The sequence below is a fragment of the Hyla sarda genome, chromosome 1, assembly GCF_029499605.1.
Source record: "Hyla sarda isolate aHylSar1 chromosome 1, aHylSar1.hap1, whole genome shotgun sequence".
Lineage (NCBI taxonomy): Eukaryota > Metazoa > Chordata > Amphibia > Anura > Hylidae > Hyla > Hyla sarda.
Window position 1 is genome coordinate 409,300,824 of NC_079189.1, and position 21,464 is coordinate 409,322,287.

The 21,464-nt window shown below is 40.8% G+C and overlaps 1 protein-coding gene and 1 long non-coding RNA gene across 8 annotated transcripts in view; one reads left to right on the forward strand and one right to left on the reverse strand.

Annotated features, from left to right (window-relative positions):
* LOC130278985 (uncharacterized) overlaps positions 1-4,802 on the forward strand; it is a 47,237-nt gene extending 42,435 nt beyond the window's left edge. Inside the window, exon 3 of the long non-coding RNA XR_008846005.1 lies at positions 4,444-4,802. This is a non-coding gene — a long non-coding RNA (uncharacterized LOC130278985). The remainder of the gene's footprint in view (positions 1-4,443) is intronic.
* A 3,583-nt stretch (positions 4,803-8,385) lies between these two features.
* Positions 8,386-21,464, reverse strand: part of CCDC157 (coiled-coil domain containing 157) — an 87,021-nt gene continuing 73,942 nt past the window's right edge. For 6 of the 7 annotated variants that reach the window (XM_056528669.1, XM_056528668.1, XM_056528667.1 and 3 more), the window contains 6 exons: positions 17,429-17,616; positions 16,047-16,223; positions 15,703-15,865; positions 13,306-13,445; positions 11,986-12,083; positions 8,386-9,069 (listed from right to left, as the gene is read on the reverse strand). In XM_056528669.1, the coding sequence (XP_056384644.1) occupies positions 8,877-9,069; positions 11,986-12,083; positions 13,306-13,445; positions 15,703-15,865; positions 16,047-16,223; positions 17,429-17,616 (959 nt within the window). In that variant the 3' untranslated portion in view covers positions 8,386-8,876. Of the gene's footprint in view, positions 9,070-11,985; positions 12,084-13,305; positions 13,446-15,702; positions 15,866-16,046; positions 16,224-17,428; positions 17,617-21,464 lie in introns of those variants that run through there. The other variant, XR_008846006.1, reaches the window with a different exon arrangement.

A 21,464-nucleotide genomic window follows, 5' to 3' on the forward strand; every position in this document is an offset into this window, starting at 1 on the left:
TCTGTGCACATGGTCCTTTAGATCTAAGAGTCCCGGTGCAAGCGCGCCCTAGAGAGCGGGGATGCACACGCTGTGATGCCGGAGCGCTGCCTGGGGACACACGCTGTGAGCGCTCTGAGGCCAGCAGGGGGCCCGGAGCGCTCAGCGTAACAGTACCCCCCCTCTTTGGTCTCCCCCTCTTTTTGGTACCCAAGAACTTGAGGATGAGGCCGCGGTCTAGGATGTTCTCCTCCGGCTCCCAAGATCTCTCTTCAGGACCGCAGCCCTCCTAGTCGACCAGAAAGAATTTTCTCCCTCTAACCACTTTGGATGCCAAAATCTCCTTGACGGAGAACACATCTGAAGTTCCAGACACGGGAGTGGGAGAAATGTCCTTGGGGAAAAACTGTTGAAGATTGCTGGTTTCAGAAGGGAGACATGAAAAGAATTAGGTATTCTGAGGGAGGAAGGGAGATGGAGCTGATAGACCACGGAATTAATTTTCTTCTTGATTCTGTAGGGGCCCAAGTAACGGGGACCTAATTTGTAACTTGGGACACTAAATCAGATGTACTTGGAAGACAGCCACACTTTGTCACCTGGGGCAAAGAGTGGAGGAACCCGACGTTTCTTATCGGCCTGTGTCTTCATGCGAGAGGTGGCTGCAAGAAGAGATTGGCGCGTCTCGCGCCAGATGGATACAAAATCCCGGACAAGATTATCGACAGCGGGTACTTCTGAGGAGGTGGGCAACGGAAGAGGCGGCAAAGGGTGACGTCCATACACCACGAAAAAAGGAGACTTGTTAGAAGCAGAGGACTCTTTGTGGTTGTAGGAGAACTCAGCCCACGGGAGCAAGTCTACCCAATCATCCTGACGAGAGGAGACAAAGTGCCTGGAGGAGGTGGAGTATAAGATACACGTTTAGCAGAAACTGGCAGGAGACATTTGCCAAAACAAGATGACCCCCAAGTTCGGATCTCCCCGGAGGACCAATCCAGGACAGGACTGTGACACTGAAGCCAGGGCAGACCAAGCAGAATCTCCGACGTACAGTGAGGAAGAACTAGAAACTCCAATTTTTCAGAATGAAGTACTCCAACAGACATCTGGAGGGGTTCAGTACGGTAGAGAATGGTAGCATCCAGTCTCTCACCATTGACAGTGGTAATGTAGTAGGACTTGACAAGACGGACCACTGCAATATTAAACTTGCTTATAAGTGAGGCGTCAATGAAGTTGCCGGCGGAGCCGGAATCCAGAAAGGCAATAGCAACAAAGGATGTCTTGGCTGGGACACAGATTCGCACAGACACTGTAAGGCGTGGAGAGGTAGCGTTCACAGCTAGCAACGCCTCTCCAACGTTAACTAGGTGCGCGTTTCCCCGACAAGGTGGACGCAGAGGACAGTCTTTTAAGAAATGTTGTGTACTGGCACAGTACAGACACAGATTCTCGTCTCTGCGGCAGTTCCTTTCTTGAGGGGTCAGGCGTGACCGATCCACATGCATGGCTTCCTTGGCAGGAGGCCCAGTAGAGGGTTGCAGTGGACGCAGGAGCACAGGAGCCGAATGAGGATAGCATCTCATACAAATATTTCGCGAGGCCGCGCGCACCGGGACAAGACAGCAGGAGGACGGGGCAGGTGAGAAGATTTGGATGCGACCCGCGAGCGGGTGCGTCCCGCTACGCGGATCGCATCCCCGCCAGTGACAACAGAGCAGCGCTCCCAGTTAGCGGGTCTGACCGGGGCGCTGCACGCAGAAGAACGCCGCGAGCGCTCCGGGGAGGAGCAGGGACCCGGAGCGCTCGGCGTAACAGCCAGGTTAGTTATAATAAGAGAGTTTAATTTGTAATGATGCTAAATGGGCTTCATACAGGTTTATAGTAAGCAAATGAGAACACCTTTAAGGGGTATTTGGGCTCTTGTATAAAAATTAAGATGGTGTTGGGACTTGTAAAAATTAAATAAATAAATAAATAAAATAAAAATTGAAAAAACAATATACTAACCCCCACAGCTCCCATTTAGCTCTTTCCGTTCCCCTGAACTTCTGTCTTCTTACTGCTTACAAGATGACCACTCAGGACCTGTCTGTTCAGTCAATTACTGGTTGGGACCCTTCTCAGCCAGCAATTGGCATAGTAGGCAAGTCCTGCACTGAGTGCTCATCTCGGAAGCAGTAGTAGATCAGAGAAGAACAGGAGCTAAGCAAGTATGCCTTTTTTCTTACAGGCACGAGCACATCTTAATTTTCATACAAGCAATGGAATCCCTCTTTAAGCTAGTCACACGTTAGAAATGCATTTTGAAAACCCTATGAATTTGGCAGGGCTGACCGACTATTTAATATGTATGGAGGCCTCCCCATTCTCTCCTGACTGAATAATGGAGGAGAGAAGAATTGGACATGTTGAATTTTAACTGTTCAGTCCTTTTGTGCTTGAGTAGAAAAGTCTCTGAATAAGTGGTGTATGCGTGTGTGTGAGGGGAATCAGGAAAGATGGCTGTCAGCCAAACAAGAGTTCAGCCTATAGATATCTTATGTGTAGCTAACTGAACACTAGAGTTCTGGTCATCATTTTTCTACATTTTTTCTTTAGCTTTTCACCCCCACATCCTTTTCCCCAGTTAAGTAAAAACAACAAGGATACACAAGTTGAGTTGATTTAGTTTTTCCTGACAGAAATATACTAAATAATGCTGGTAGAAGTTTTAAATTTATCATTAAGCCACCAATATTAAAAGGCTGGAGAACCCCTCTAAATATTATTAATAAAGACAGAAAATGTTTTCTCTGTGAAGAAGCTATGTAAAGCGCATGTTGGGAATTTCCTCCCAATCTGTTTGTCTGTGTGGTCACTGGGGGGAGATTTACAGAATTTATGCAGAGAAAGTGGAGCAGATGCTCATAGTAACCAATCAGATTTCAGCTTTCATTCATTAGAGGTCTTTATAAAAATGAAAGCTTATTAGTTGCTCTACTGTTTCCCTGTGCTATGTTTATTATTGTACTACTGTATGTTGAGTCCTTGCCTTGACACTTGTATGTAGCATTTGCAGGCTGTATAGCTTTATTTCAAGATTTAATGTTGTTATATAAGTTTAAGGTGCTTAGTGTTGAAATTGTTTCAGTGGATTACATACTTACCCCATTTAGGGATTATTGTGATTTTTAGTCATTGCACATTGCCTCTGTCTTTTACTATTTTGTATTTATTGTTCTCTCTAAAAGGGGGTTATCCTGCAGAAAGTGTTTTTTATTATTGTTATTATTATTAATTATTAAGATGCCTAGACTGTCTGCTTTATAAAAACATACCTTTACATAACTTCTGCGCTCTCCCACTGCATCTGGTGCTCGTCAAGTACATACTTCACAGAATTGTAAAGAACAAATATTTATTAAGATCATATTTAAGACCAGCAATTAGTGATTTACAATATTACAACTTTTTTTTTAAATAAAAAGGCAATTGGAGCTATAAAGTGTAGCCTGTTGTACATGTCCAAGTCACCCATGAAATACAGAGAGAAGGTTGTATAGTAAATGCTACAGGATGTGGCTAAAATGATAAATATGATTTTGGATTTTTCTTGGTTCTAGAAAGAAGGTCACAATAAAGACCACCTATTAAGAGAAAAAAATTGCTTGACATTGCCTGTTAATGGACCATAAAATGTGTCAAATATGCTATTTATTATTTACCCATTATTCTTTGCTTTTCATATACAATTTAGTTTCTTTTAAAAAGTTTTTCATTTCTCAGTTATAGCTTCTGTTGCTGTAAGCAAATGGATATTTAAATTGACAACAGAGTGGTCCAGAGTGGTCCCAGCCACCCAGGGTAGACTGGGTGTGAACGTTCCAAGGACTGACAGTACGGTTACTGTATAACTAGCTGTAAGAATCATTAGAATACTATATGCTGTGAATAAATGAGCAATGACCTAGTGGAATAAACTAGTACTAAAGTACTGTGTGATATATTTGTATCTTGTACCTAGTTGTTACTGAATGGTAGGACTGCTCAGTCATTAATATATGCATGCATTTGCACACCCAAGGCCAATTTGCATATTTTGTACTATCTTGTATCTATTTGTTTAGGTCCTCATTAAAGTGTTACTATAATTATATAAAAAACACATATACAGTCATGGCCATAAATGTTGGCACCCCTGAAGTTTTTCAAGAAAATGAAGTATTTCTCAGAAAAGGATTGGACAAATTGGACATAATGTCACACCAAACTCCAAAAATGTGCTGGACAAAATTATTGGCACCCTTAACTCAGACTGATGGAACACCCAGAAGGGTCATGAAACAATTGTCACTGCACCTGTGCTTTTGCTATGGTGTCCTGCAGATGCTACATTGCTCCAACCTCGCACCGAAAATAAAGAATACTGCTGCACCTGAAACCGTGAGTGCCTCCTCACTTTCTTTTCTTGTCTTATAGATATTGCACATTTTACTCCGGAGGATTGAGCACCTCGCTTGGCTACAGTCGGCTAATTGCTTTGCTGCAGCGCTTATTGGTTGAGAACCAGAGCCTGTCGCCAGTGCCGGTATTTGTCTACTTTTTCATTTATTATTTTATGACATGTCATAAGGGGACATTGCTTAGACCCCCTAAACCAGAGAATCCATTGGTGAGTCCACATTTTATTAGCTTGGACACTAGGGGTGTGAATCGCCAAGAATTTGGCGATTCGATTCGAATCGCGATACCAGTGTGGCGATTCGATATATCCCGATATATCGCGATACCGTCTAGGTGACGATACATCGCGATATTTCCCGATTCTGTTTAAAAAACAATGTCTTTTACGCTTTTATTAAAACTTTATTTTTTATTTTTTTTTTGTACACTTTATTAGTCTTTTAGGAATCATTAGATTCCTCAGACAGATGAATAGAGTTCTATTGAACTCCATTTATCTGCGATCCATTGATAGAGCCTGGTCCAGCCAGGCTCCATCAATGACAGAGCCAAGGAGAGCATACACATCTCCCTTTAGACGTCGCTGTCAGCTTTGACAGCGGCGATCTAAAGGGTTAATAGCCAGCCGCGGCGACCGCCGCATGCTGGCTATTAGCGGTGGCCCCCGGCTACTGAGAACAGCCGGGGGCTGCAGAGTATGGAGCGGGCACGAGTCCGGAGCCCGCTCCATACACACTGCAGAGCACCGCATGCTGGATACTAGCGGCGGTGAAGCATCAGCGGCCCCCGGATACTGAAATCAGCCGGGGGCTGCAGGGTATGGAGCGGGCACGAGTCGGAGCCCGCTCCATACATCCAGAGCGCCGCCGCCGTGTCAGATCCGGCTGACAAAATGTGCAACTTGTATCTCCTGATGCCCGGGACATGCTTTCTGTGCATCAGGAGATACAAATTCCACATCACTAAAGCGATTTTTCACTTGCCGATACTGAATCGATTCAAAATATTTTTGAATCGATTCAGTATCGGCAAGTGAAAAATCGCGATAATCGCGGGAATCGATTTTTTCTTACATCCCTATTGGACACATATAGGCATTGAGATAATATTTCTCACTATTAATATGTAACCATTAAAAACTCCTTTATCTTGCATCTCTTTTGCACTTTTGTTACTTTGTCACATTTATCTTTAAACTAGTTTGAGACTCATATTGGTAATTGCTATGTTATTGCTTTGTCCCTTTTCTTATAGGAAATCTATTCGCTTGATAATGTGCTGTGGGAAAGCTCAGATAGTGCCGTCTCAGTTGCATTATTGCTATTAAGAGTATATCAAGCTTCTGATTACTCAATTGCCCAAATCCAGTTTTACAGATAGAAAATCAAACAAGTGCAGGGAAAAGTGCCCGGTCAGGATTTTCTCTGCCAGAATCCAGTAGAATCGAGTAGCAATGAGCAGGGAGTGGCCTAAAGGATTTGGCTTGATAGCGAGTTTTAACTAACCAGTAACTGTCCGACATGTGCACAAATAACCTATTCAGATGTTCTGTGTATGGCTGTGTAAGGTCAGTCTTTCCTGAAAACACTTTTTTCCCCCCATTTAAGAGCCTTCTAGCTGTACACTGGAGATTCACAAGAACTTATACCTACCCCAGAGCCTGCTTTATAAAACACGAATGTTTGTAATAATTCATATCCTGTATTATTTAACTGTTTTACAAGCAATTATTTATATGTTATTACAATTTAAAGGGGTTTTCCAGGCTGCAATGATTGATGGGCTATCCTTGGGATAGGTCATCAATTGCTAAATGGCACGGTGCTAACACTTGGAACCCGTGCCGATTAGCTGTACTACACAGTGAACAGAGTAGGAAGCAGCGCACCTTAAATTGTGCAGTAGTGACATCAGGTTACTGCAGTTCAGCTGCCAGAGAGGTTAATGGGAGCCAAGCTGCAATAACCTTATGTTACCACTACACAATGAATGGCAAACAACTTCCATATTATTCAATGTTTAGTCAAATAGCTAATCAGCTCAATCAATCAATGATTGATGGTCTATCATGAAGAAACATTACAGCCTGGAAAACTTCTTTAAATTGGCAGTGCCACCACAGGCTACTTTTTTATTTTGAATAGATTATATAAAATTAGGCAACTTTGAAATTTGTTTAAATGTAATATTGTACCATGTACATTGCTGTTGTCCATTTGTTTCTAAGTCCTAACCGACTGTGCCAACAGTGCTGCACAGTCGGAACACAGGAAGTGTGCTTCTTAGCACTGTGCTGTATGCTCCTGGCCTGTCAATCACTGTGCAGAGCACGGGACAGTGTGAGAGCAGCCGCCCTGTTTTCAGTGACAATGGGGAGAGCAGACCGAGAGGCAGAGGCTGTCAGCAGTGTCTACATCTACACAGACAACCCTGCAGCCTCTCTTCATAACTGGTAAATTCATGGTGGAGGTGGGGGAAGGATAGGAGCAATGTGCTAAAGCTGTGTGTGTGTGTGTGTGCGCGCACGCAACATATGGCTGAGCTCTGTGTAGCAGTGCTGAATGTGTATGGCTTTGCGATGTGTGTGTAGTATAGCTGAGTGTGTATATGTCTGAGCTTTGTGTGTAGTAAAGCTGTGTGTGTTTATATGGTTGAGCTAAGTGTGAATGAAAGCTGAGCGTGTATATGGCCGAGATGTGTGTATGCAGCAGTGTGTATGGCTGAGATGTGTATGTAGTAGAGCTGAGTGTGCATATGGCTGAAATGTGTGTGCAGAACTGAATGTGTACTACTGAGCTGTGTGTAGCAGAGCTGAGTGTGTATGGCTGAGCTGTGTGTAGCAGAGATGAGTGTGTATATGGCTGAGCTGTGTGTAGCAGAGGTGAGTGTGTATGAGGCTGAGCTGTGTGTAGCAGAGGTGAGTGTGTATGAGGCTGAGCTGTGTGTAGCAGAGGTGAGTGTGTATGAGGCTGAGCTGTGTGTAGCAGAGGTAAGCGTCTATGGCTGGGATGTGTGTGTATTTAGCTTCTATACTTCATTCCTCTCTGTAGCTACTGCCAAGGCAGACAGAGCGGAGATGGCAGCTGATTGGCTGCTTCTGTCAACCTGGCAACTAAGGGACAGAAAGTGTACAGCAGTGAGAGCAAGCATCATCACTGCCTGGGAATGCCCACAGAGTTTAGGAGAACAGTAGAAGCCTGTACAGGAGATAATGGATGCTTAGAGCAACAGGGCAGACAAAAAAAAAGGCTGGAAATGACCAGAGACTATTACCAAGTATGACTGCAGTGTTTTTTTTTTTCTTTGCTTAATGATGAAAGGTATGCTTTAAGGCTAGGTTTCCACACAGTTTTTTTTTTTTTTTTTTTGAAAACTGCCACTTCAGTTTTTAAATCAAAGCCAGAAGTGTATTCAAAAGGAATGAGAAATGTAAAGGAAGGACTTATACTTCTTCTTCCTACTGGATTCACTTCTGACTTTGGCTCAAAAACTGCAGTGGCAGTTTTCCAAAAAACGCCCCCCAAAAAATAATAAATAAATGTGTGTGCGCGCGTGCGCGTGTGTGGGTGGGGGGGAACCCTAGCCTTTGGGAAGAAATTTAGATAATGTTTTTGTACAGAGGTACTGAAAAAAGCAGTTCTCTTATTTAAAGTTTTTTCAGCTTCCCAAAATTTTAGCTATAAGATTTGGTTGGTTACAAATTAATAAAGAGCCTATACTCACCTGTCATGACACCTAAAGCATGCTTTCCTCACTTTTTCAGCTCTCCTGAGCTGCGGCGCTGACATTTCTGATCCTCCACTGGTCTTTGCTTCTTTCAAGTTGAAGTGATGTCCCGACCCTATGCCTTAGTCAGTTACTGGCTGAGCAGGCCAGTTTTTTTGGGGGGGTCGGGATGTCATACTAACTTGGATGAAGTGGAGACCAGTGGAGGACTGGATTGTTGGTGCAGCAGCTGCGGAGGAACTGAGTAGGTAAGTATAGCATGTTTATTTTTATACCAACTCTAGCTATAAAGAAAATGTATGTTTTCCCTGAACAACCCCTTCAATCCTTTAACAACAAATACAGATGCAAAATAAATTATAAATATAGAACAAAATAGGGAACAAATCCATATTGGATACCCATATATGATTTGCAGTTTAAAATAACTTGAAAAATGTCTGTAGAATTATATCTTTAGATTTATTCCTACGTGTATCCCTACATAAGGAAAGCTATAATGGTAACGACTATTCCAGCGTGAAGCCAAACCACAAAGCAATAAAAAGTATCAAACATCTATTAACACAATAGGACTGTTTTCCATTTCAGAATAAATGTATACATTTGTTCAATTTGTTTAGGTGCTCATTATTTAATGATCACAGTCGTCACTGCATTAGAGTCTGGTTATTTCATCTTGGTTATAATCACATGGAGTCTTTTGGGTGGTTATGTTTTGGTTACTTGCGATCTGAACTGTTTCTCCCCTTCACTTGTTTGACACGTGCGTAAGCTGCTATGGGTGAGTTGTCAGGTGGGAATGTTACAAGGTTTAGAGAGTGGTGTGATCCTTTTCTTTCTGGCTGAACAACAGTTTCAGACTTCATTGTGTCCTTTGAGGGTGTCACTGTATTTAGTTTGGGACTAGGAGGCCTACAGACCGCAATGAAATAGATAAAAAATAAAAAAAACACAGTAGCAGGAATTAAAACAATGACAATAAAATTCTGTAAAAATTTTAACATTGGGGGGTTCACACACACAGCTTTTTGTGGCAGTTTTTTTTAGCCAAATATAGACGGCGGGGGGGGGGGGGGGGGGGCGACTTAAATTTTGTCTCCTTCCTGCTGCATCCACTGCCGTCTTTGGCTCAAAAAAACTAAAACAAAAAAACTGCAAGATAACATTGTGCGTGAACTCCCCCTCATGAGAAAATCATAAACAGGTCTATCTGGGTTAACCCCGAGAACATATAAGACATTCCAGAGAGCACAGGATTTGTATCACTGCGGGTTTCCCTCTTCTGGAACAAAAACTACATATTATCAACATATAAAACCACAGTAAAGAAAGAGGCAGTGCAAAGTATGATGTTAGGTCAGAAAAAAACGTTTCTACTTAAAATAGGTAAAAAGTGACAGGTTAACATCTGACACAACCAAGTGTACACATTATTGATCTCTATGGTAGACATGATAAACATGAAATTACTAATTTGATGTTAAAGCTTACACAAAAAAAATTAAAAATTCCCTTTAAAAATGGTGCTGACCCCGTCTGTGTGCTTAAAGGGGTATTCCAGGCCAAAACTTTTTTTTATATATCAACTGGCTCTGGAAAGTTAAACAGATTTGTAAATTACTTCTATTAAAAAATCTTAATCCTTCCAATAGTTATTAGCTTCTGAAGTTGAGTTGCTGTTTTCTGTCTAACTGCTTTCTGATGACTCACGTCCAGGGAGCTGTGCAGCTCCTATGGGGATATTTTTCCAACATGCACAGCTCCCGGGACGTGACATCATCATTGAGCAGTTAGACAGAAAACTTCAGAAGCTAATAACTATTGGATGGATTAAGATTTTTTAATAGAAGTAATTTACAAATCTGTTTAACTTTCCAGAGCCAGTTGATATATATAAAAAAAAGTTTTTGCCTGGAATACCCCTTTAAATCCTTGTTTTCATTCATTTATGGATCCAAATACCCTTGTTTATGTTGTTCACACTGCATGTAGTTTACTGAGGAGGAGAGAGCGTTCCCTTGGGAAGTATGACACTAGCCCTTACATGTCATATCAAAACTTCCTCCCTCATACATCAGAGCTGACAATTGGTTCTGTGACATGCTCCTGGCTAACAAGACAGGATGATTGACAAGCCGTGAGAGTGCACAGAGCCCTGTTTGCCGGCCTATACTTCCTGAATTTTGTCTCGGAACAGTTGCTGGCTGAGACACGCAGGCAATAGTTCCAAGGACAAGACAGTGGTGGGAACCCTAGTGGAAGAAGAACAGTGCTCAGGAGTCAAGCTATGCCTGAATGTTGAGAGGTGCTTGGAACCACTACTTCTTGCACTTCACAAGACAAACTATATGTGACACAGTCATCTTCTCCCACAGAAGATATAATTACTTTCTACAATTCATATCATGGACATTTGTAACTTTTTCCATAGGGGAATCCAGTATTGCCTATATAGATACTTTTTCTCTCCTGGAGATATCTATTTTTCAGATTTTTCTTACAGGACTTAAAAGGGGTTATCCACCATCAGGTGATTTTAGTATGTACCTGGCAGGCAATAATGGACATGCTTAGGAAGGATCTGCACTTGTCTTGGGGTTAAATGGCTATGTTGTGAGATTACCATAATACTGTGGCTAGCTGTTTGTGAACTGGTATTTCCTGTTTGACTTTTCTTTTTTTTTTACTACAAATCCCACAATTCCATTTTCCTCCCTCCCACACATCAGCCACCCCACCCATTGGTGCATCCATGCAAAAGACCTGTGGTTTTCAATCAGTGTGCCTACAGCTGTTGTATTAGTTGCAGATTAATCTCTCTCCCACCAAGTGATCCCTCCACCCATTGAAGCAGACAGGCTCCGCTGTCATCAGCTCACTAATTAATCAGGTCTCGGCCACATTGCAACTTGGGAAAAATCTGAGACAACAGTCATTTTGTATGCTGTTAAAAATAAATATTGGAGTGAAAATCAAAGAAGAATTGTGAGAAAACCATCACACACAGATACAGAAACTATATCACGAACTACACTAACTTTACAGCCCCTGTAGCGTAGTCAAATAAAAAAATTCCTGGAATACCCCTTTAAAGGGTACAAATATAAGGACATAAATACATTGCATTGCATCATGTATGAATATTTTCCTATAATAAATTTAGTATTCCATTTAGTCCTATAGTTAAAGCTGGATTCTGACTATACTATTACATCCTTATATACATTTTAATATTTGAATTTCTATATTCTATCACTCTCTCCATATTATTTCTTTCCATTTCTTTGTCTCATCACTTCCCAATTTTGACAGTTGGTACACCTGAGGACTGCTTCTGTTTTAATCCTTTATATTTTGTTTGCACATTCCTTGTCTCATACGGTGAGCTGCACCATATTTTCCCTTTATAGATATCAATTTCTGTACACAGAAAATTTGGACTCCTTTTCATTCCATTGTAAGAAAGTAAGTAAGGGCCTTATCCCAAACAGCTGATCTGTTATCTCTCTTCAATAATGTTGGATGCAGCTTAATGTAAAATTCATTGTTCATCATCAGCGTATCATCACTAGCGTATGAATTTTTTATGGTCTTATCATACATGTTTTTGGTACTGCTCTATATATTCACACATGCACATGTTTCTTTCCACATACACATGTAAAAATGTGCCCTAGGAAATTAGAAGTCTCAAAAGTGCAGATCCAAAGTTCCAAAATGATACACAAAAAAACGGATGACTGATGAATCTGCAGTGAACTTACCATGTTGCAAGACAAATAACATTATATGATATATTTTCCAGAAGGCCAGTGAATGAATACTTACTTTGTTGTGCTACTTCTGCCGCTGCTTTGTATTTGGGGTTCGGGAGACAACGGCTCTACTGTGGTAGGAAGAGTCCAGAGCCGAGTTTGAGGAATTACCTATGATATAACAACCAGGTGATACCATTGGTCACTTAGGCTGGCCATACCAATAGCAATTTATGATGCGTCAGTGAATGACTGTTGCTGCACACATGTATGGTAAGAATGAGTAGAACTAAGAAATATTCAGTCATGTTTTCAGACACTTGTTGGTCTATGTAACTGTTACATAAATTAGCAATCTACAAACAAGAAATGTACATGCCAAATGTATAAAACAAATGTGTGCCTTGAGGTCCCTAATATGGCTAGGACTCTTTATCATAAGCTGTTTGTAAAGATTTAAAAAGTAAATTTTTTTGTTAGCAGCTGAAGATTTAAACTGGTGGTGCTGAGCTGCAGCGGCACTTCCTCACTCCCCCACCCCTGCCTCCGTAATTGCTGTACAGGGCTCAACTTCCAGCCCTGTATGTCTATTAGTCAAAGCAATGGCTAAAGAGGAAGATAGGAAGGGCTACTACAGCTCAGCACCACCAGTTTGACGCTTTTGTTACCAACCAAAAAAAGCCCTTTTATAACTTTACAAACAGCCAACAACAAAACTATAGTTATGGTTCTATTGTCTTAGCCTATCTGCCGGAATCTGCAGCTCCATACCTGGTATGAAGCTGACAGATTCCCTTTAAGCTGAGTTAGTTGGGAATAAATTAATGAATGAATTAAAGTGGTAGTAGGCTGGACCATAGTCAGATTTACATACTTTACTATTGACATTAGTAAAGCAAATAATATTTCATGTCATTATTTAGTCACTTGTTATTTTCTCTATAACAACCGAGTCTATGGTTAGTTAAATGATATGTAAATGTATTTTTTATTTCTTCAGTTCATCGTAAATAATAAAAATAAGAAATGTAACTTTACAAATTTTACCATTTGGTGTGTACAGATCTTGGTTACGCCACTATGTCACCATGGTTACTGACTGCAAATAAAAATAAAAATAAATGTGTGTAGTCTGATCCTGCTGTCATGTGTTAGGCCAGGGCTACACTGCGACTATTTTTAGCACTACAAATTTTATGATAGAGCTAAGCGTATGCTTTGCACTACAGGTGAAGCTTAATAGTTAAAATCAAATAGTAGCACTGCAATAAGTCACAGAGGAGCCCTAGACTTCCATCAACGTCACACAAGGTAGGTTGGTGTTGTATATTTTGTATTGGGACATATTTTGTATTTGAATCCCCTTCCTGTTCAACCTTGTATTAGCACTCACCTTTAGTGCCCCTTGTTTGCCTTTTGCCCCTAGTTTATGCAGGCTTACTCGTAGTTTTGCATTCTCCTCCTCAAGAACACTTATGCGGATACTATTAGCTTGAAGCTGTTTTTCCATATCTTCAGTAATGTCCCCCGAGCCTATGATGTTGAACAACAAAGTTTATATATATTGTGTAATGGAAGCTGAAGAACACCCATTAAACTTTTGTGGTGTTTTTCTGTTTACTGTATATAAGTTTTTTTTTTTTTTATAAAAATGGGCAGATTTGCTGTGTATATGTGTTGTATGCAAAAAATCTGCAAGTGATTTACCCTGTAGTGCAGTGGTCTTCAACCTGCAGACCTCCAGATGTTTCAAAACTACAACTCCCAGCATGCCCGGACAGCCAGCGGTTGTCCTGGTATGCTGGGAGTTGTAGTTTTGAAACATCTGGAGGTCCATAGGTTGAAGACCACTGCTGTAGTGCATCAAAACCTGTCCCTCTGACAGTATTAAATTGCTCCTGTATGTTTAGGCTTACAAAAGCAAACACAGGATGACAATAAAGGAAAAGTTCCCCTTTTTTATGCTTCTGCTCTAAATATAACTTATTGAAGATGGAATGCAGAATTGTAAAGCTGGCCATACATATATATAGCTGTTTGGTTGATAATGTAATCACTTCATACTCATGCACGCTCAGAGTGGCCATGTGTGCATGTATTTTCAATGAAGAGCTGAAGGGGGTAAGCCGCTGCCAGACTATCTCCCCAAGAACAGAGGGACTTTGACACTTAAAATCCAACATGTCCAAGCCTTTCCTCCTCAACATGCCTCCTGCATTAGATCTACTAGTCTACACAAAGTAAAAAAAAAAAAAAACACAAAACGAAAAACAGAAAAATGGGCATGACATGGAGAACAACTATGACAAGATGTACCTTTGATCCAACCAGTCTTCTGATCATTTTCTATAGGGACAATTGTTAGTAAAGAGGCATACAATAAGGGATTTTCTATGGTTTTTCAATCCTAATTATTCTTATAACCAAAGCTAGTACTGTTTATTTAGAGACAACAGAGCTATGACCACAGAGCCTGCGCTGAGAAACAGATTCACTGCAGCTCCATGCTTTTAATGGAGTATTTCACAATTTTTTGCAGATTTGCAATCACACATTTAAGGAGATACACTACAGCCCTATCATCGCAAATACAGTAAAGAAAAAACACAAACATCAAATCAAGACAAAAATGACGTGTGTGAACACAGCCACAGAGTGCCTTTATCTTGATTGATGTGCATACTCTGTCCTTAGGCCAGGACAACTATGACTCATTGGACAACATACCACGTAACAGGTTTTATCAAATGACCTCTTTTCACTACTTTGGATCTTTCTGGAAACTCAAGATTCAAGATATCATTTACCTACCAGGACAAGGCACTATCTACAGGACACAACTATTATTCTCAGTAAAAATATCCACTCAGGAAATACACTAGATTGCTGATGCAGTTCATAAGCTGAAAATGACTGGGCATGTTTTAATGTGTATGAATATATGCATTCATCTAATACATATCCTGGGATTGCAGAAGATTAGATCTAGTCTCGCCTTCATATTTGTAGATAACTTACCATGCAATGACTATGGAATGAATAGAAGGCAGGCACAATGCACTGGTCCTTGAAACTAATGTTATTTATTCAACTGTCCAGATACTGACTTGTGGTAAACAAAATGTAGCACAAACTGATATGCTAGCAAGATGGCACATACAGATTTAACTTCTGCCTTACGTGACTAAATTCTAATCTTGCCTATGGAATTATTATGTAGCTTGTCAATTTTCTCCCACCCAAAAATGTCTTCTCCATCTTCTGATCCCTAACGCTGATCCCTTACTTATAGGAAAAATAATTCCAACATTACTAAATGTAAAGCAACATACATTTCTGGTATAAATACTACATATCTGAAAACATATTTAAAGGGGTACTCCGCCCCTAGACATCCATCTTATCCCCTATCCCCTTATACCCTGTGTGACATCACACCCTGCCCCCTCAATGCAAGTCTATCGGATGGGGAGGTGAAGGCCGTCAAGCCCCCTCCCATAGACTTGCATTCAGGGGGCACAGTGGAGGGGGTGGAGTCCTGACGTCACAATCTTCCGTCCCTGTGGTCGGGAGGAACTAGCTTGAGAGCCTCAAGCGCTTCCGGAAGCAGTTACAGGTAGGAGCTGCTTGCTATATTGCGGGGGGTCCCCAGCGGCGGGACCCCGACGATTTGACATCTTATCCCCTATACTTTGGATAGGGGATAAGATGTCTAGGGGTGGAGTACCCCTTTAACAATGGATGTGCAAAAAATATATTCAAAGATGTACTGTACTTTTTCTCTACTTACTCTCAAATTCTGGGAGTGGGTGTAAGTCTGGGTAACACACCAATAACTTTTCTCTTTTCTTGTGCTCCTGGATGTTTACTTGTAGTTCTGTAAGCTGGTTGGTCACATCTTCAAAAGACTTCTCCAATGCCACCTTCCCCTGCTGAAGTGTATTTATTATGTCCTACATATTGCAAAGCAGGAGAAGAGAATAAAAGCAAGAAATAAGGGTGTATTAGCCTTTTGATCAAACATTTGATCAAGCAAAATGGTGATGCAATAAGTAGAACTGGAATACTTCTCATCTTCAAGCCTCTGTACAGTGTAACTTTTGCTACAATAATAAAGCAGTCATTCAATATTACCTGTTGTTCTTTTATTTGGCTTCTTAGACTTTCTTCCTCTCTTTGCATTTGCTCTATTTGCTCTTCTAAGTTGGCTTTTTCTTCATCTGCATCACCCATCATGCCACGCAAATTTTCACACTCTTGGGATATCCTGTCTAACTGCTGTAATAGCGATTTCTGCTTTGCCTGTAGGGACTGCGTGCACCGCAACAGTAATATAATACAAACTATGAAAAGCTATGTCAATAAATGGAATAAGATAATTGAAAAAAAACTAAACAAAAAACCAAAGAGGTAATTGGGTCAAAAAGTGTTAGAAATATGTATGTGTTCTATAAGGACCTCATTGCAGATTTTGCAGAGGATTTTACCCTGTGCAAATCAAAATGTGGTAATTGGGAGTACTGTTATAGGGAACCTTCAGGTCCCCAGGGAATCACACATTGGCAGAAGAACAGTGTTTCGATCCTGGTCTATTCAGCTCTCTGTAATGCTATAGAGAGCTGAAAACTTAGTTTAATCATCGTGGTCTGTGAATGGTTATACAGTTATGCTTGCTGTGTCTCCTACAGTCAGTCAGGCTTGGTTGACAGTCTAAATGCTGGGATCTGACATGTTCCGTTCCCTTTAATTGTACTTTGTCATAGTATTATAGGAGTGATAGAGATAGTGTGTGCGGCGGAACATAATTGCTGCCTGCAGAGAGGCACCATGCTTCTGAAAGGTCTCAATTTTAGAGTACACGTGAGCATCAAAGGATCATGCCCTAGACTGTCCTATCTTCAGGGCAAACATATAAGCAAAAGAGAGCTCGGAAGCATTGCTTCTGTTTGATTGAAATGACAGTTTTAGCTCTTATGTGTTGAGCAGATAGTTCATATGCACAAAGACATAGGCCTCATGCTGGTTATATTCAATCTACTGTGCATGGCCATCTTATAAATCTTTTACCCTGCTTGGATATACTTCTTGTATCTTTCAGGAATCATCAATCCATCATCCACTTCACCACCAGATCTCATGTTTCCCTTTTTGAGGTACTGGGTAGTAGGGTCTCATAGCAAGATCACTCCTTTAATTTTGCAGAGGGCTTGTTAAAAAGGAAAGAAGTGATCTGATTGGTTGCTATGGGCAACTTAGCAACTTTTCCTCTGGACAGATTTTGATAAATCTCCCCCTATGTGTTTAGTTAGAAAAACAGAAATCCCCAATTGCGTACAAATCCTACACCATACATTTATATACGTACAAAAAAACAAAAACAAAAATGCGTATTGCGGACAGTTTTTTTTGAACATTTTCTGTAACAATCACATGCAGGACATAAAAACATTAAAACATGACAAAACAAATCATAATGGTACTCTACTGCCTTAAGGCTTTTATATTTCAGGGCTCACCTCTTTGTGGTTCTGAAGACTCTCTCCACGAGCTCTCTCTTTAGATACAGACTCCTCAGATTCTTTAAGTCTCTGTAATGTATTTTCTAGGTGGACTGTCAAGTCACCAACTTTTTTCTCCAATATGGACACTTCTTCCTTGTGCACCATGGTCTGCATCTCTCCTAACAGTTTTTGTCTCGCCAGTTCTAGGACAAGTACAGACCCTCTTATTAATGCTTGATTACAGTTGTTTGTTATATGCTGCATTTTGAAAATTTTCATTCTCTGAACGGATTCAGCATTATTTTAGTATATCTGTAACAACGTGGCATACTCTACAGGACAATTAATATCAATAGCAAAGCACCACCTGTTATAACAAGAACTGCAGCACCACTTGGCCAGAAGCTGAATGTTTAAAACTCTATTAACTAATTTATTTTGGTTATTCAGTAATAGTAGGACTGCAAAGTAGTACTGCAATTTCAGTAAAATCTCTTCAAGTGATTTATTAATACTAGAATAATAGAGAAAACACTGGATCTAATGCATAACACCTGTTCTTGCAAAAAGTATCATTGTTGCTTATAGCAACCAATAGATTGTACCAAGTGTCTGTTGTCATTTCAAAAAAGACGTGTAAAATGTTTTGATCAGTTGAAGTCTCAGTGCTGAGAACCCAAACAATCAGGAGAAGAAGCGGGAAGAAATGTGTGCTTTAAATCTATGGGGCCACATGACATAGTCTCTTGCAAGCTGGGGAGTGAAGCACTCTACTGTGTCAAAATCGGTGGCATCCACTGATAAAGATCTGGTGTAAAAAAATTCACAACTATGCGTGGCACAAAAATAAGCAATTTGTTCATATGTGCATTAGAGGCTCTGTTTGGGGCCTCCGTTGCAGATTCCATTGGCACTGACATAGGTAGCCACCCAGACCAATTGATAATGGACACGAACAGAGCCCAATAGGCCCCATTGACTTTAATTGGGTCCGTTGGGTTTTCCACTTGTGTCCGTCACATCTAGCATGATTTACGTCAGTTTACTGGTTCAAAACATAGCTAAAATTTTGGGCATGTCAGAGTTGACATTGATCTCTTAATAAATCTGCCAAAACAAATGGTAGCGTGAGTTTATTTAAACAGGCAACATCAAGTAAACAAACTTAGCACAGAACAATAGTACAAGCCAATAGAATCTTATTAGACAGAAATGCTTCTTTTCCTTGTTATCAAACAGCCCCCCCTGCTGCTCAAATCTTCTTCCCTGAAAATCAGCTCAGCCTTGTCCTGTGACTGCAAGGTACGTCTATAGACTATAGAGGTGGAAGGGGAGGGAGCTCTACCTACCAGCTCTGGGAGAATGGCGAATTAGATATGAAAATTAGATCTGTTGAAAAATATCATAATAATAATAATGGGCAGAAATAGTGCACAGACAGGGTGCTTACCCTGAAAAGTCTCCTGAAACGATAGCATGTAAATATCTCCCCAATATCCATGAACAATGGGGGAGCGTTATCATAACCTGTGTAGAGGAAGAGTGGTGCATTTGCCTATAGCAACCAATCAGATCGCTTCTTTCATTTTAAAGAGGCCTGTGAAAAATGAAAGAAGCGATCTTTCAAGCAATGGGCAACTGCACCCCTCTTCCTCTACACAGGTTTTGATAACTCTTCCCCATTGTGCACTTGTGAACCGCACTAGAAACAATACATACCTAAAATAAATCTCCTTTATGAATGCTTGATCCCAGAATGGAAGAAGTTAAAACTCCAAGCACATTTCAAGATCACAAGAGAAGCACAGATAGCCTTTTTAACCCCTAGTCTCCTATTATCAGACCAGTGTTTGATAAAAAGGATAAAGTACATTAAGTATATGAAACTGTCAGATGATTTACATTTCTCTACCCTACCCAGAGAAGATTAAGATATATACTATATATCTTATACAAATATATATATATATGTATGTTTTTGAACTGATAGTGGATCCTGCTTATCACCCAGTCAGAGGATATCTGGCCAGCAGAGGTGAGTAGTGTGAGTAGAGGCGGATGTAGGGAAAAACAAAAAGTGTGCCAAGAGCCTCGATTTTTTGACCAAGAGCGCCGCTGCAACCTTTTTTTGTATATTGTGTATTAGCCACAGCGGCGTGCATCTGTGTATTTGGTTGTGCTGGCTTTTTTTCCTGTTCGTTTCTTGCAATGCAAATAAGGCGGAGGGGCAAACCCTTCTGAGCCATGTACCCCTCCCTTTCCACAGGAGGGTACTCCAGTGGGAAAAAAAATTTCAAATCAACTGGTGCCAGAAAGTTATACAGATTTGTAAATTACTTCTATTAAAACAATGTTTAAGCCTTCAAGTATAACAGCTGCTGTATACTACAGAGGAAGTGGAGTTGGCTCTTTTCAGACTGACCACAGTTCTCTCTGCTGACTCCTCTGTCCGTGTCAAGAACTGTCCAGAGCAGGAGAGGTTTGCACTATGGGCATTTGCTCCTACTCTGGACAGTTCCTGACATAGTCAGAGGTAGCAGAGAGCAGTGTGGTCAGTCTGAAAAGAAAAAAAACTCAACTTCCTCTGGAGCATACAGAAGCTGATAAATACTGGAAGGATTAAGATTTTTTTTAAAGAAGTAATTTACAAATCTGTTTAACTTTCTGGACCCAATTTATTTGACAATTTTTTTTCCCACCAGAGTACCCCATTAAGCTGAATGTGATCCTGCATATCACCTGAAGACATGTCCTGTCTGCTTAGATAATCGGCCTGATGATTCAGAGAGCCTTTTAGAGATGAAAATACATGGGCTTTCCACCCCAGAGGATATTTTGTGAGCCAAGCTTTGAAAACGTTCTTGCTTGTAAGACCCCAGATAGTGTAACATTGCAACTGTGGTCATGGTGTATAAGTAGACCCTGATGTAAGAGTTCTGGATTATCTCCTCTGCCACCTTTGGGCTCTTCCAGACTCCATCAAGCTCTCAGTAGTTTAAGGAAAATTGAGCCATGCCCTGTGGCCAGATTTCCTGGAAAATTTTGCACACATCCTACCTAGACTCCCTATATTATAGGAAACGGATGCCACTGGATGACCTTGTTTAGTTTTTTTTCTTTCAACCACCACAGAAGGGAATTGTTTACATCGAAAGTCAGACAAAAGTGTTGCCAAGCAGAGAGTATGAGGTTCTGTAGCACCCTTGAGTGTGTATGTGCCCATGCAATGGACTGAATGACGGCTGTCAGACTATAGGATTACCACTGCTGCTTGACACTGACACTGCTTGTTTCTCTATGGGAAACAAAGATGTTGGTTTCTCTTTTGGAGTGTAGAATAATCCACAGTAAGATCTTCTGGAATGCTGACTGAAGATTAGATTTTTTTTATTTTTTATTGATGATCCAGCCAAGGTTTTGTAATGTCTGGATAGTTACCTGCCGGCCTTTCAAGAGTAGAGATTTTAACTGATCAGAAAGTTGTCTAGATAGATAGAGATAAATCTCATTCCCTTTCTCTATTCCTAATTCTGCTATCAGTTTGATGATTGAATGGTAGCATCGTAATCTGGAAGTGATGTTTGAGACCCCAAAACTTTACTGCAAAGTGAAGAAATTAAAGAGTAGACCATAACTGATGAATTCCCCTCATTGTCTCTCAGAGCCGGTCTTGCTGAAGATGAGAAAAAAAAATATTCCTTCCTCTGCCTCAGGACTTTCCTTTGCCTCTTGTGGTTTAATCATTTGGGTAGAAAAGGAGCTCCCCTTCCTGGGATAGCTGGGTTTTGGAAGAACCTGCTTTTTGTCTGATGCCTTCTCAAGAATCTTGACAAGTGCTGGACTAAACACAAGTCCACCTGTAAATGGGATAGGGTAAAGTTTTGCTTTAGAGATGGCCTCCTCTATCAACATCTTTAACCATAAAACATTTTGAGCTGTGTTAGAGAGAACAGACGATTGGTATGCTACTCTCATGAACTCTGTAGAGGCATCTGCTAGGTAACCCGTTGCATGATGAACTAGAGGAAGTGATGCAAGGATCTCGTCTCTG